Raw genomic sequence first — 16,183 nt, forward strand, 5'->3', positions numbered from 1 at the left:
TTGTAGGTGCGTGCTTTGGTCACATAGCAGATGCTCAGGAAATGAGATCTATAAAGTATACCAATGAAATAAATGAATTTTATTTTGCACATAAAGTTATGAAAACATCTCTTTATGGTAGTAATTTTCATCTTAAAGAGTGCCCCTATTCCATCCCAAAAGATCAATTTTAGAGTTATTATGATAGACTATTTTCTAGACAACCTCAGTCCACTGAAAAAGTTGAAATAGAAAGCATTTGGAGTCCAAAGACCTGAATTCAAGAACTGGTTCTGCCCTTTATTCTGAGATCTTGAATAAATTGTCTGAGCCTTGGTTTCTACACTTATAAAATACACCAGTGTAGTTAAAATGCCCATCCCGACATACTATGGAGCAATTAGAGGTAACTGATGAGAACACTGAGCAGCATGGATGGATCTGAAAACATCTGAGAGTGAAAAAAAGTGATCTTCAGAATGGGAAATATAACAATACCACTTAATGTGAAATCAAAACAACCACTCAGTGTATAACACCGATGCAAACTACAGAAACCCAATGTACTGTAGTGACTGCCTAGGAAAGGAAGAGAATTCAAGGGGCAAAGGGAATTAAGAAGGGATAAAAAATTAAAGACAAGAGTAACATGGGAACAGTGAGGCTTCCCTAGCTGCCTCACAAGGTTATTCTGAGGATCTGATGAGATTATACACAGGAAAGTGAATGTTAATTTACCATTTCTGTTATAATCTCCATATTGGACAAATGAGTTGAACAGAGATAAAAAAAATTCCCCATCACTCTTCAGCAGGAAACCATCACCAGGGCAGCATCCAGGAAGCCTCGCACTGGCTTCAGAGTCGGCTGGTGAAGTGACATCAGAGCTCTCACGAAGGAGGGGCAGGCTCTCCCTGACTTCTGCAGACACCACTCGATACCACTGCCAGAGCAGCAGCCTCTCCCCATGGATCCTCTGCGAATGGCTGACTTGAGCCCCAGGAAGAAGAGACCCAGGCAGACAGGTGCTTCGATGGCCTCCCCTTCTCAGGATGTCAAGTTCCAAGATTTGGTCATCTTCATTTTGGAGAAGAAAATGGGGAGAAGCCGCAGAGCCTTCCTCATGGAGCTGGCGCGAAGCAAAGGCTTCAGGGTTGAGAGTGAGCTCAGGTAGGACACTCCTGGCTTCACTTTATGAACCAGGAGGGCTTCTGCGGACGGTTTCTTTGGAATTCAAGGAACCTGTGTTCTTTGCCACATTTGGAAGAGGTGATGTTCCCACTGAGACCAGGTCTGAAATCAAAGACCGCATTTGAGCCCATTAGTGAAGGGAAATAAGGTGACTGAGAACAGTATACTGAACTGGCCTGGTACCAAAAGATACTGCCTTTCACCTTTAAGAGACGTGGTATTTAGAGATAATAGAAACCAAACTGTAGCATTTAATGCTGAAACCACTCAATTTCATTCCTGATCAAATTGAACAAAACACCACAGTTCAGTCAAAAAAGTTCAGCTATTTTGAGAGAAATGGTTTGGTTGCTTGGCTTTTCATGAAGGTATTTTGCTGTGCTAAGATGACCAGGTCTCTGTCTGGCAAGGGTGAAGGATTGTAGCTACCTCACCATGGCACCTAAATGTGGCCTTGATCATGCTTTTCCACAGAGCAGTCTAAGCATGGCTTGCATAGAGGAATGCAGGTTAAAGATTCAGGGACAGCTCTGTCCAGGATGACAGGCACCTTGCTGAAAGTGGTGAGACCAGACAGGAAGGCAGGTGAAGCGCCCCTCTGGGCCGTCTAGACTGGTTCACTCGCAGTACGGCTCATGTCCCAGCAACTAGCCTTGCTGTTTTTCTGTTACATAAGCTCTTCACTGGTCACAAATAGATGGAAGAAGAAACTAAGCAAAATCCAAACACAAATGGCTTTAAAATGTTGACGTAAATAGCTCCAAACAGAACTTCCAGGGGGCTTGCTATGAGTCAAGAATGGTGATTAATGCAACTGGAGGACTTTTGATTGTTGAAGGAATAGATAGACCACAATTTTTTCAGGAAAAACTAAGAATTCTATGTGAAAATAAAATTTTATTTAATAAGTAGTTTTTGATATTTAAAAATAAAACTGACAGGCATTTCCTGCTGAAAAAAGAAGTCAACTTCAAATTGCTAGAGAAACATATGTCAAAAGTCAATAATCAGATATGCTAATTTCCCAATTACTATTCATTCATATGAAGAGTCAATGTCACAGAAAACATTCTATTTTTTCACCAAGACTTCCCATTCAGAAATTTCTGAGTCTCTCATGGTCTCTCTCCCATCTGACTTCTCTTCACGTGGTTTCCTTTCTCTATCTCTGCCCCCTTTTTTTAAATGTTTACTCTCCTATCTCATTTGAAATTATAGATTTCATCTAATTGTTAAGACTAATTTTACAGACTTATAAAATGTTGGGATTAAGGGGAAAGAAGATGACATAGGTAAAGAGGCCTAAATCCAGTAATTCAAAAAAGGAAATTGTAAAAGCAGAAATTAAAAGCCTTAGCAAACATGGCAGTGATTTTTCTGTGGTGAAGAAATCTGGCAAAAGCCAGGCAGGAAGGTGAGAGCCTAATGGCCAGGGTGTCACTCACATAGAAAGCTCTCTGTTGAAATGTCCATACTTCCACCAAGGGCTGACTAGTTTAGTTATAGGTCCAGCTACAACGTATGTGGTGGCTGAGGCAGATACGTGGGGAGAAGACAGGAGACAAGTTTCTTCTTTTGGCGAGGAAGCCAAAGAGGCAGCTCCGTGCCCCAGATGCCTGCTACCGGGGACCAAACCCAGCTGTCCAGGCAACAGAGGAAACTGGTGCATGGTGACAAGCTGCTGTTGTGCATGTGATGGTGGTAAAGTTCCCAGGCTGGCAGCTCAGAAGACACATTAAATGCAAATGTGTTCTATGGTACAAAAATAAACCACAGGAAGTAGAAGTCCTAGCTGTCAAATGGAATTTTGTACATAACATACAGACTTTAATGGGAAAGGACAATAGAAAGTGTTGTATGGGAAAATTCCAAGAGAGGAAATCTAGAGACCTCAAATTCCGTCTCTGACCCTTCCCAGCCGTGGGGTTGGGGCAAGACCCCCTCTCCTCTCCTCTTTGGCCTCAGTTTCCCAATAAAGGTCTAGTCTATCTAATGTGATCACCAAATGGGATGATGGATGTCAATGTGCTTTGACAAATTAAAGCAGTTATACAAGTGGAAAGTGTGATTGTTTTCTTGTTAATTACCTGGATCCATTGAACTTTACAGCAAAACCCTAAGGTTCTTTCTCTATGATATGAACTAGGTCAAATGATCTAAACAAACAGAACAAAGATAGGAAGGAAACCTATCAAAATGTTATAAGTGTTTATATTGTGGGGAAGGGGGTAGGATGGAGGCATTATGGCTGCTTTTATTCTTCGCATTCTCCAAATTTTTCATAATAACCGTGTATTTAAAAAAATGAAAATAAAGTTGGTTTTTAAAAGAAAGGATACTTCTGAACAGTGAAAGTTGTACCTCTCCTTTCTGCCATATAGGATTCAGAGAGAGAGGAGCTAAGGAAAAAAAAATGTGCTCTGAAAATAAGCGGTAATCTCCATAGCTCCTAGCATAAATCTGGCCAACAAGAGGATTAAATTTGAGGAAAAATCTGATTCCTAGTTTACCTGGGCCTAAACACGCAGCTTAGAAATGGTGTACCTGAATATAATGAACTATCTGGAGCTGTTTCATTTAGCACTGTATGTGCACTGTATCCTTATATTTGATAGAGATTCATTAATATTACATGTTATATTAATGTAATATTGCGAAAGTATGCTATTCAATGTGCCACAGGAAGCTGGTTCTTAAAATGTAAATCAGGGGAGATATCAAGTCTTTTGAGGCAGTTTTGCATTTTTCATTTCATGAAAAGGTTACTGAATTTTATTACATGGCCAACATACTAAATTTTAGAGCAACTTTACCATCTTCGAATTATCTAGGACAAGCCAGAGAAGGATCAGAATTTAGTGCTTTTTATGTTCTCATTTCATCTTGGTCCCAGTACTTTGAGCTATTTTAAAAGGTCATCTGTCTTCCATCCTCCTCTATGAACACACTAGCTAAGCCTACTACCTATGTCCCAATCTCAATCACCGATGCTGAAGAAGAAAGAGGCAGGCTAGGAAGGACTGCTCTATAAGGTTACATCATTCACAGTTTAACACTTGCTGAGTTCCACTGTTGAAGCAGTAGAAAGCCACCAGATGATGCTTTTGTCCTGCCTGGGCCTCCGTAGTTTGTCTACAAGGGTACCTTTGGAAGGCATTGTCTTCAGTGAAAACAAGATATTCCATTAAAAAAATTACAAATAAAGGATTCTGTTAGGGCCCACTCTACCCTGCACAATATTTTTCAGGTTCTGAAGATGCAATACAGAAGATGTGAGTTCTGCAAGCAAGGAGTTTACAACTGGACAGGGAAGTCAGGAATAATATCTTAGTTGTCACCTAGAATTAAAAAGTTAGCCTAAGATATTTTCCAAGCATGTATTATCTTCCTTTGCTTTCTTTTTAAAATTAGTGTTGTCCTACCAAAGCCTTTGCTTTCAGCCTTCTTCTATTGTTTTGTGTTATTTGCCTGCCAGTACTTTCCATCCATTCATTATGTAACGTTTGAAATGTGGCTTCTGCCAAAGTCCCAAAGAAACTTGGGAAAGAAAAATCCATGGTTTTTCACCTGACTGTTGACAAAGACTCTTTTCTTGACCAAACTCTAGCATGGTTTCTAGCAGCTTAAGGCCCTGTACCTAGGATGGTGCTCCTTAAAATGTCTGCCTCAGAAAGCTCAGGGCTGCCAAGGGAATTTCCTGTTTGTTTCAGGTAAAACCTGGAGATAGCCAGATAGGCCCCTGAGCCCCTGCCTAGAGCCTCTGCTTCTTTGAGATGTAAATCTTCTGAACACCCAGACTGTCTTTGCAAGGACCTGAGAACCAGCTCTTTGAAAGGCCTACATTGCGTAATGTAATTGACTCCCAGTCTCTGTGGGAGGGTAAGGGCCTGACTTTAGTGGGCACCTAGCTCTGATTCGCACCACTGCCTCCCCTGAATAAGCACCAGTTAGCAAATCCAGGTGGCCTGGTCACATGGACCAATTCCCCAGGGCCGCACAGCGCCTCTCCCTCAGTGCATACCAGCCTTTGAAAGGTCTCCTGCCTTCTCTCTCCCTGAAGTTGAACTCCGTTCATGCTGGACCCTCTTCTCTATTGCAATAGGGATTACTAAATAAACTGTATCCTTACTGCTTTACCTAGAGTCCAGCCTTGTTTATCTTCGACAGTGTTCTATTACTTTAAATTTTGTGGTCTAAAATAAAAATATTAAAAGTCATTATTTGCAAAATAAACTGAACACAAGATGAAAAAGGTAAGTTACCTGTCCTAGATGGTGTTGAACTAGCCTCTTTCTAGACCCCTTCCAGCTCCAGTGTCTAAACACATCTCACTGGTTTCTCTTTATGTATTTTTTCTCACCCTTTTCTCCCAGACCTTGAATCCCTTCTCCCTACACCTCTCTGCCTCTAAGGTCCAAGATGCATGGAAGCCCACCTAGAGGAGAGAACTTCCCTCTGGAACACAGTGGATTCCATGGTGTAGGGTTGACCATCAGCTCTCCCACTTCTTGTCTCATCCAGTTAGACCTCCCTGGCTCTGCAAGGGCATCCGGTAGACCTCAGCCTCAAACATTTGACAGTTTTTTTAATATATAAAAGGCTTAGGAAATATTTTCTCAAAGGATGATTTATCAGATGAAGATGAAACCAAAACGGACTTGTGATTACCAAGATTAATGTTTGTAGCATAAATACTTTATCTACAATGTACCAGTATCTTTTATAATCAGCAAAATAATAAAGACCATTTTTTAAATAAATTTAAGAGTGTACCATGTAGTCCTGCTCTTTATATTCACATTTCAAATTGAGACAGGGACCATGGGCTTATACAGAGTAGGGTGAGGGCCTCCAGAAAAAAACAAAGCAAGATAATCGTGAGATTTGCTTTGGCCTGCTGGGGGGCCCAGCTTATTTTTCTGACTTTACCCGGGTGCTGCTTTTCTTCCTCCAGCCCTAGTCAAGTGATTTGCCACCTGGGCAATTTAACAACCAAGCTCAAAACAAACAGGAAGGATTCTATCTTGAAAATAAGATTGCATTTTTAAAACCCAATTTGTTAATAAGTAACGTTCTTAACATACTCTTTAACAAATAGACAATAACTCAGCCTACCTTGGGAGCAAAGCAGGCAGTCTTGAGTGCTATGCTCCCAGACCAGGAAGCTGCTATCCTGGGAGGAAATCAGAGCAGTAAATTTCCTGTAAATAACCAGGAAGACTAATAAGAAACTTAATGTCTCTTAAAAGATAAAACATTTTAGGACCACTTAGCAGGTGTGCATCCCTAGCCCTTTGTCTCTCAACCGCCTATAAAACCCCTAGACAATGCACCACCCCGGGACTCTCTTGTAGCCTCCTGGAATGAGCCGGGAGCTCTGTCCTCTCGCTTTACCTCTAAATAAAAGTCTCTGTCTTGCTCTCCTGCCCTGAGTGTTTGCAAAGTTCACTTAGACTCTGTGAACAAGAACCCCGGCATCAAAATTACTTCACAATTCAAAATTTGTGGACTTTAAGTGAAAAATGTTCACAGTCCCATTTAAAGTGGGCTGAAAAAATCAAGGCAAGACCCTCTGTCTTCAGTATATAAGGGCTGGAAACAGCAAACCTGCCTTTACTGGTTCTAGTAACGGTATGGGATAAAACCAAATAGAGCTGCTTCAGTTTTTGTTTCAGGGATTCTGAAACAGATCCGTTGCCAAGGGAAATTGGCAGGAAGGTTCTTAAACAGTAAACAGCTCAATTTAACTGTAAATGATTATTTAAAGTCATTATTTAGAAAACAAGTCCAACATCAGGTGGCAAGAATCAGGAATGACCTCTCCTGGGGAAGAAAATAGTCTTAAAGACAAAGGCAGGCGATGATCCTTGAAGACTGAGACGTCAAAACATATGTCAGTCTGTCTCCAGGCTGAGAAGGGTGGCTGCCCCTTTCTTCATGGAGAGTTTTTCTAATTAAGAGGAAGGACCAACTAGGAAAAAAAAGAACAAGGATACAGGTATCAGGGGAAAAAATTCAGAGGTGAGATCTGTGAGGTAATTCCATAACTCAGGCCTTTTCAGACATCTGAGTACCACATTCCTGATTCTTATAGTATCTTTTACTACATATGTTATTATACACTTAATGTGTTTCCTTTAATTGTCCCTAAATTGAACTGTTAAAAACAATTTAGCCTTGTTCTTAGGAATAATATAAAAAAACATGAAATCCATAAAAGCCATGGTTCTGATATATGTAATTTTAATATGTAAGTATAAACAAGTACACATGCTTTTTAAATGTTCAGTTGTGTACCTACTAAACTTATCTCATGAGCCTATAGAGCATTGATGGCCGTGCTGGGAACAGTGCTGCAACTGAGCCCGAAGTCCAGTATGGGTAAGTTTATGAGAGATCTTTATAGTAGTGTTCTTGGCCGTGGGTTGGTTTTAAAATACGGCTGTCCCCACGGAGTGGCAGGGACTGTTTTTCCCTCCCTTGCATCTGAAAGGGCTTGTGACTTGCTTCAACCAATAGAGTGACACTAGGTGACTTTTGATCCTGGGTGGCGAAAGGCCCTTAGGCTTCTGCTGTTCCCTGGATCCCAGATCTTCATGTAAGCAGTCTGAGTCCTCTCTGAGAGACGCTGTGTTGATGTGGCTGAACCCAGCCTCCCAGACATCCTCACCAAGATGCTAGAGTTGTGGTGCCATATGGCACATAAGTAGTCCCTCAGTGCAGTACCGAACAGAAGTATCACCCAGCCAAGCTGCCTGAATTCCTGACCCACAAAATTCCAAGGTATAATAAAATTGTTGCCTTTTTTAAGCCATACACTTTGAGATAGTTGTGAGACACCATTAGATAACTGGAACTGACTGACTACATCAGAATCACCACCAGAGCTTGTCAGAATGCATATTCCTGGGCCCTTGGAAAGGTTTATTGAGTCTGAATCTCTGGTAATAGGCCCAGACATCTGAATTTTAACCCAGCTTCCTAGGTGTCTCGGGGAGACATTAGAGTTTAAGGACCATTCCTTTAGAGCTATTGATTAATCCGTTTAATTCATTCTACTAATTGCTATCTATTGACCATTACTATGAAACTGGCTGTGTGCTGGACACCAGGTATGATTATAATCCACATTATAACCAGGTAGATTATAATGTGTCCCTGCCTTTAGGGACACTAAGAACCAAGCCAAGCACTTTTCAGTTCAGCATTAGTTGGAGGAGGAGACCCTGTATCTTCTTCCCTGTGGGAAGCTGAGGGACAAATCCTAGATCAGAATTGTTATAATTGCTTCAAGTCCTCCCAGACCTAGTTCCGACATTAACAGGTCATAGCCAAGGCACTCAATGCACTTAAAGAACTGGCTCCCCTGCTCTTTCAGGACCAGCCTCCTCAGCAGGGTCTCGGGGGCTTTGGAAAATACTGGGGGCTGTTGCCTGAGCCTGTCACCTTTTATCATAAGGAGAAAGCCCTGGCCTTGGGGGCAAGGCAGACACCATCTTAGCCCCAGCCCCGGGGTTTTTGCCCTTAAGAATGACATTTGTGTGTATTTTCCCCCCTAATTAGAAAAGTGATGATAGATGGGTCATGACAGGAAATGGGAAAATATAGAACAATTCTTAAACAAAACCTCACTCAGGGGTCTAACCACAGTCTAGTAGAACGTTAAGAGGTTGCTTGAGTCATGCACAGCTGGGTTTGAATCCCGGCTTCGTGTAAACTTCAAGCCTTGGTTTTCTTGTCTAAAATTATATTGCCCACCTCTTGAAACTCTCATGAGGAGTAAGAATATGTAAGTGTGTGTGTGTAATTATTTTTTCTAACAGTCTGAAGTATTTCTCTCTAGTCGATTTCTGCTGTAGCTGCCTGTATGTTCTGTTGTTTGTTGATTGTCTTACACACACCCTCCCTCATTTCCCTAGGCATTCATGATGTCTCTGTTAGAAGCAGGGCTGTGTCCAAAGATGGTCAAGGCGAAGAGAGACTATGGAGGGGCAGGGGTGGTAAGAGTGGATGGTGAGGGGCCTGAATTTGGAAGATGAGTCTCAGGGCTCCACCTCAGCACACCTGCCTCCCTCCTAGGTTTAAGCAAAACCAGGCCTGGGAGAGCCTGACAGCCTCCCTGTGGCATCTCCATCTCAGTAGGTAGCTATGGCAACTGTTCTTTCAGACTTTTCTGGGACAGTTCTGCATGTCTTGTAGTCTTATTGTAGTCTGTATGATATTGGACATAAGACACCAAAACAAATTCTATGTGGCAGCAGCAGGGACAATGTGTCTAATAGTGTTTGTTATACAGGAAGCGTTATTGCAGCTCTCTTTCTGCCCTTTGGGAGAACCAAGGTCTTTTATTATTGAGGTACCCGTCCGTCCAAAGGCATTTCCTTCTGCAAAAAGTAGCAGCTCTTCCCGCAGCCATGGAATAAGCACCAAGTCACAGAGGGGTAGCTCGTTTATTCCAGCATACAGGCTTCAGAGTAAATAGAACTAAGATCAAATCCATGCTTCACCAATTATTAGCTGGGTGAATTTTCAGTGTCTTCAAGGCTCTTTTATCATTTTTAGATGGAGGTGATAATACCTCTCACAGTGTTATTGACAATTAAATGAGGTAATGTATGAAATGTGCCTACCGTAGTGTCTGGTACATAGTAAGAGTCCAGTATTATTTATATTTTCAATACTGGAATACTCAGAGCAGAGAGAAAGTAGACAAATAGCTGCCACAACGCAACAGTAAGAAACTGACGGCAGGACACACTCCTTAGTGCTATTGCTGCCGAGGGCTCAGAACTGAAAGTGAACAAATCCATATGCACTGTGAATGGTCTGTAAAGCCCAGCGCAGGAAGGACATTGCAGTCTAGATGCAGGCAGCCACGAGAAAAGCATCAGCCAAACTCAGGCAACACGAGAAGATGGGCCATCTAGCCAGTGCCAGGACAGAGATTCTTCTCCAGACAATGTTTCTGATTTGTGGCGAAGGGCCAGTTTTCACAAACTTTGTGCAGACCAATACTTTTATTAAATTAAACTACTGTGATGGTGTCAAATTATAGTCAAAGTTTCAGCACGCTGACTGTGGATTTCTGTGCTTACCTTGTGGGAACCAGTGACAAGCAATACTGAGCTCTGAGCAGCACTATGTGGATGGCTGAAGAGATTCCGCTTGTTTGATGTGTGCGTGTGTGTGTGTGTGTGTGTGTGCTTTATTGTAATTGTTTTGTTTGCTCATTCTTTAATGAGCAGGGATTGGAAGTTTAAATCTAAAGCAGAGTCTTCCTTCATATAGCTGGTCATTCACAAATATGCTTACTGGTCATTCACAAATATGCTTACATTAACTCTATAAGAAACGCAGGTGATTCTCATCCAATAGTGTGAACTCCGTGTCCGGGGAATCCCAGGTGAAGAGAAAGTGGGGGTGTGCTGTGAGAGCATACAGTGAGGGGTCCGCAATGGGAAGCTGAACCCACAGCTCCACTTCAGCGTGCCTTTTTTCCTTTGAGGTTTAGACACACCCTGTTAATAATAAAAATAATACATATTATATTATGATAATAATTATAATTACATATTTAAAAATACATAATATACCAAGTTCAATTATATAATCAAACTATAATAAGACAATAAATATGATTATCATTATCATTATATATTTTAATAGATAATATGTCAAATTCAATTATATATTTAAAATCATGTTATATAATTAACAATTAACATATAAAAATAAAGTTTCCCTCCAAGGGGCAGAAATATAGATGGAATAATACTTCCTATGTAGCTCTGTACTCCTTTTGTTATCTTCTTAAACTTTTCACAAATAACCTTTCAAGAAATGTATTATAAATAGTTTTGGAATCATATGGACCTAGAATAGGGAAGCAGCTAGCCATCTTCCCTCACCTCTTGCACAATGTTGTTTTACCAGAATGTGTTTCTGCTTGGGTTTCTGCTCATCCTGCCGGCCAGATGGTCTCAGCCCTGAACTCCAGCCCCCGTCTCTCTCCCAGCGCGCATCTCAGATCCCAGCTGCCAACTGGGTATTGTCATTTGTACCTCCCTCCATCCTTCAGATGCAGCATGCCTGAAATAAACTTCAATTCCACTCCCCTCACCCCTTTCTCCAGATGTCCTAAATTCCTCTTTCTACCAAAAGGGCTATTGCTTTACTGTGACAGATGTGTGTTTGTAAAATTTGACTTCTTCACTTCACCTTCTGTGGGTGAAGTAACACGAGAGGTGCCTCATCTGTCTCCTCTCCTTCCTTCCTGCTGCGAAGGAACCAGACCGGACAAAAAGCATTCCACGTTGCTCATTTCCTTCTCCACGGTAGCTCTCCAGCCTGCCCTTCCGTCACTCCCCTCCACGTCCTCGCATGCGCCAGATTAGTCTTCATAGATAACACAGTAATGCTATCAGGTCCTACTCACAAAAGCCTTCACTGGCTCCACAGTCCCAGAAAATAAGATCCAACCCCCTCAGCCAGGCTCCTAAGACCTTCTGTAACATGGTTGCCCCTTCCAACTCTCATCCATGCCTACTGTACTTCCCAGCATAATCTCTCCACCCCCATCCAGGCCGTGTTCCTGCCTTTCCTCCTGGCCTCTGAGACTCATCTTCCAGGAGGACCCATGGTTCTGGCTTCAAGGTACTTTATTTCTTTCCGTCCTTCAAGACTGGACACAAAGCTCACTTCTCCACAAGTCCATCCTGTCTATCCTAGTTCACACCAAGCTCTTTTCCTTCTCTGCAGTCCTTGCTGATCTTGTCCGTGCCTCATGTCTTATTATAACATATTGTTAACTGTCTGTTTCACATAAGATACTAACGTCCAGAAAACTTCCCTTTTCTTCTTTGGTACCCAACCACTTCCCACCACCACCACCACCACCACCACCACAGGGAAACTAAGGCGGTGAATGTAACAGTGAACCAAAAAATACCCAGTGACTCCAAGCGTCAATCAAAAGGAGGAGAATCAGAAAGAGGAAGCCAAGGAAGAGAAGTAGGAAAAAGGAAAGAATTATATTTTTCTCTTGATGCATAGATACACATCTTGCTATCTCCTGGATTCATAGACTACAGCAGATGCTTGAACAGTGTGGGGGTTAGGGGTGCCAATTCCCCACACAGTCAAAAAGCATGTATAATTTTGTCTTCCTCCAAAAATTAACTACTAATAACCTACTTTGACTAGAAGTCTTACTGATAACAGAAGTAGTCCATCAACACATTTTGTATGTTATATATATTTATACTCTATTCTTATACAAAAGTAAACTAGAGAAAAAGTTGTTCCAAATTGTTGTAAATCTCCAAAATATTTTTCCAATATAGTTACTGAAAAAAATCCACATATAGGTTGACCTGCAAATTTCAAATGCATGCTGTTCAAGGGTTAACGGTATTTAAGTTGAACGAGGCTTAAAATGTATTGTTTCCAGCAATATTATGCTGATTGTGAAGACTTGTTAAAAACTGTAAATAACATACTTGACCCAGAAAAGATAAGCAAAATAGATCAATTTCATTTACTAGCTGTGTGACCTTCAGAATGTCACTTAACCTCTCTGTTCTTCAATTTACTCATTTTTTGAAGTGTGAATGACATAACACTCACTTGAAGAGGTACGTGAGTATTATATGAGATGATGTACGTAGAGTACCTGAACAGTGCCAAAACGTGAGAAGTGCTCAGTAGTTATTAGGGAAAATATCCCTGCCTGTCTTACATCACAGGGTTGTGGTTTGAACATGTAGAGCAATATTTCTCAAAGGCTGGTCATTGCCTGTTAGTGGGTTGTTAGACCAATTTAGTGGAATGTTATAAGCATATCTACACTATATCTATTTCTATTCTGCATCATGATATAAAAAGTATTTCTTTCTAACTGTGGGTCATAGTCAGTTTGAAAGGCACCGTATTAAAGCCTTCTACAGATAAAAATGAAATGGCACACCAAAGCCACATGTTGAGTGCTAGGCACTACTTTAAGAACGATTTCACATTCCATCTTCTCTGAACCTTGGTTTTTCATCAACACCACAACCTTGCTGATGTTTTCTTAATTTTTCTTGCATCTGACAAGTGACTATGACAGACCACTGTAGCTACTCTAACAGTTTAGAATTCCCCTGCATGGAGGCTTAAATTCTCCATGCCCATGATCGGGTCTACTGTGCGTGCTTCTCCATCAGAATGGAATGCCCCAAACACCTCGAGGAAAGAGGATAGTTTCTGATTTTGAAAGCCCCTCACGCTGGTAACTTTGTCTTGCATCCTGCAGTGATTCCGTCACCCACATTGTGGCCGAAAACAACTCTGATTCAGATGTCCTAGAGTGGCTTCAGGCACAGAACATAAAAGCCAGTGCACAGCTAGAGCTCCTCGATGTCTGCTGGCTGATAGAATGTATGGGAGCAGGAAAACCAGTGGAGGTGACAGGAAAACACCAGCTTGTTGTAAGTGTCACAGTTGTGATTTTTATTGCCGTTTGCTTGATGATTAGGAGCATGGGCTACAGAATCAACAGATCTGGGTTACTCCCAAGGTTCTCTGCTTATTCCCTGTGTGACCTTCGGTAAATCACTTAGTATTTCTGAGTTCAAGTTTCTTCTTCTATAATGCAGGGTGACAATAGTGCCTACCTCAAAGGATGGTTATGATAACAGGAATAGTATACATGTAAAGCACTTAAAACAAAGCTTGGTCTACAATTGGTACTTAATAAATGGTAGCTATTTTTATGAATAAGTCTATACACAAATATTTCAAAATATTGAAGCTTTGATGTCTGGAAGCCAGAAAAGCATAGGGTTTCTTTTTTTTTTTTCTTACTATTATCAGTCATAAGAAAAGAGTAAAGAAACCTAAGTTCTTAATTCCAAATCCTTTAACAATAATGCTAGAAGTCTCAGGAAGGGGCTTTAGACCATAACTATATAGGTTCTATGGTTCTTTTTCACGATTTTTGTGTGTGTGTGATTCCAAAATAATACATGTTCATTATAGCAAATTCAAACATTAGAAGTGCAAATAACATAAAATTTGGATCTCCTATAATTTTATCCTCTTTCCAGAGACAGTTGCCATCTAATTGCCTCCAAGTTTTTCTTCATACATATCTATTATTATTACTATTGATGGTTATTAAACATGGATACTTATGCATTTGTTTAGGTAAGAAAAGACTATTCAGCTAGTGCCAACCCAGAGCCCCAGAAGACTCCACCACTTGCTGTAAAAAAGATCTCTCCATATGCGTGTCAGAGAAGAACCACTTTAAACAACTGTAACCACATCTTCACGGTAATGGAGCTTTACAACAATACTCAGAGCAAATGAAGGGCTTGCAGCTTATTTCCATGGATCTACAAATTAAATGATGAATTTTTCTGAAAATCTGGGACAGTTATCTCCCCACTCATCCCTCCAGCCCCAGCCTGACCTCTGATTTTTCTTTCTGTCAAGAACAAGTCTATTTCTGTCATGGAAATGGACAGATGTATTTGGATTATGTTCCTTAGAGATGGTAGATCGCTATTTATTGACAGTTGTCATTATTGGGTATAACTCTTGTCAAAGGCAAATATTCTGAAAATCCAAATGCTGTAATTAGTCCAAAACATAGTAACAGCAAATTGCACAGAAATAGCAATAATGCATGAATAGCCTTTGCTGGGAAACCAATGTTGAGAGACAGCAGACCTGGACCCTTGCCTCTCTGATATTAACTAGCTTGGGCAGGTCAATTCCTCTTTCTGAGCCTCAGTTTCCTCATCCATTCAATTAGAAAGTAGCTAGATCATTTCTAAAGCCCCATCCAGATGTGAAGTTTGTTTCAAATGACCCTAATAAGCCCACAACTGCTTGTCCTCCAGCCTAGAATCAACAGTCAGGTGGATAAGACATGCAGTAGTATATCAAATATGAAACTTCTCATTTCTAGACTTCCAACACCACATGTGTGAGGAAGACCAGGAAATTGTAACTTTTGAGCCACACAGCTGCAGCCACTTCCTCCTCTGCTAGAAATGCAAACATGCCTGACCTTAAATAACCCCAGCCTCGGGTCTGTGCCATCTATGATTACACCTGTTTGTTCAACAAGCCTATGTTAAGTACTGACTGTGTTTTATATACAAGCTAAGAGATGGGGATGTCGAGTGATCAAGGCAGAATCCTAGCCACAGGCTGCTGGGAAAGCCAACGAGCAAAGAGGGAAGGATTGTGCTGAGTAATGACTGATAGGATACAATGGGTATGAGATGGTGTTTGGGTTAAATCATTCCTGAACAGCAAAGTGTCCTTGTAAAACACTCTGTGGCCTGTCTTTTAAATTTAATTTTACTCAGTTGACAAGGGAGGGGTGTAAAGATAAGGGAGACCCAACCCATGCTTCAAGGAAACATGAGGCGTACCAGCACGTCAAAGGAGAGCAAGGAGGTGTTTGCAAGTGACTGTTGGCTCAGAGTCTAGGAAACAGATGGTGTTTGCTCATCTCACTTTATTCTTCAGGATGCCTTTGAGGTACTGGCTGAAAATTATGAGTTTAGAGAAAATGAAGGCTCCTGTCTGGCATTTATGAGAGCAGCTTCTGTACTTAAATCTTTGCCATTTACGATCATCAGTATGAAGGACACAGAAAACATTCCCTGCTTGGAAGACAAAGTGAAGTATATAATAGAGGTAAGGGTGAAATGTGATTTGTCCTACTTCCTAATAGGTAGAGAGAGAGAAAGTGGAGTTAATAGACTTCCCTGTCAACTATGTAGATGTAGGATAGATGGAGAGGTAGGTGATAGGTAGAAATGCATATGTATGTATAATTCATACTCCAATATTATCATAGCTGGAGATATGTGGGGTCAGCTAGAGGGAAAAGACCCTCCTGTATTATTATTAAATCATAAGGAAAGACTCACGTGACCTAAAAGCTTGACAGTGAGGGATGGTCTGACAAACTCAGGCTGCGTAATGGACCTCAGTTCCTTTCATGGGATGTCAC

At 41.2% G+C, this 16,183-nt stretch overlaps 1 protein-coding gene across 4 annotated transcripts in view; it reads left to right on the forward strand.

Annotated features, from left to right (window-relative positions):
- Positions 1 to 823: 823 nt before the first annotated feature.
- DNTT (DNA nucleotidylexotransferase) overlaps positions 824 to 16,183 on the forward strand; it is a 32,985-nt gene continuing 17,625 nt past the window's right edge. Inside the window, exons 1-4 of one of the 4 annotated variants that reach the window (XM_036886538.2) lie at positions 824 to 1,149; positions 13,463 to 13,637; positions 14,356 to 14,484; positions 15,694 to 15,864. In XM_036886538.2, coding sequence (XP_036742433.2) covers positions 947 to 1,149; positions 13,463 to 13,637; positions 14,356 to 14,484; positions 15,694 to 15,864 — 678 coding nt within the window. In that variant the 5' untranslated portion in view covers positions 824 to 946. The remainder of the gene's footprint in view (positions 1,150 to 13,462; positions 13,638 to 14,355; positions 14,485 to 15,693; positions 15,865 to 16,183) is intronic. The other 3 variants (XM_036886537.2, XM_036886536.2, XM_036886539.2) reach the window with 3 other exon arrangements.

The sequence above is a fragment of the Manis pentadactyla genome, chromosome 8 (genome assembly GCF_030020395.1).
Source record: "Manis pentadactyla isolate mManPen7 chromosome 8, mManPen7.hap1, whole genome shotgun sequence".
NCBI lineage: Eukaryota > Metazoa > Chordata > Mammalia > Pholidota > Manidae > Manis > Manis pentadactyla.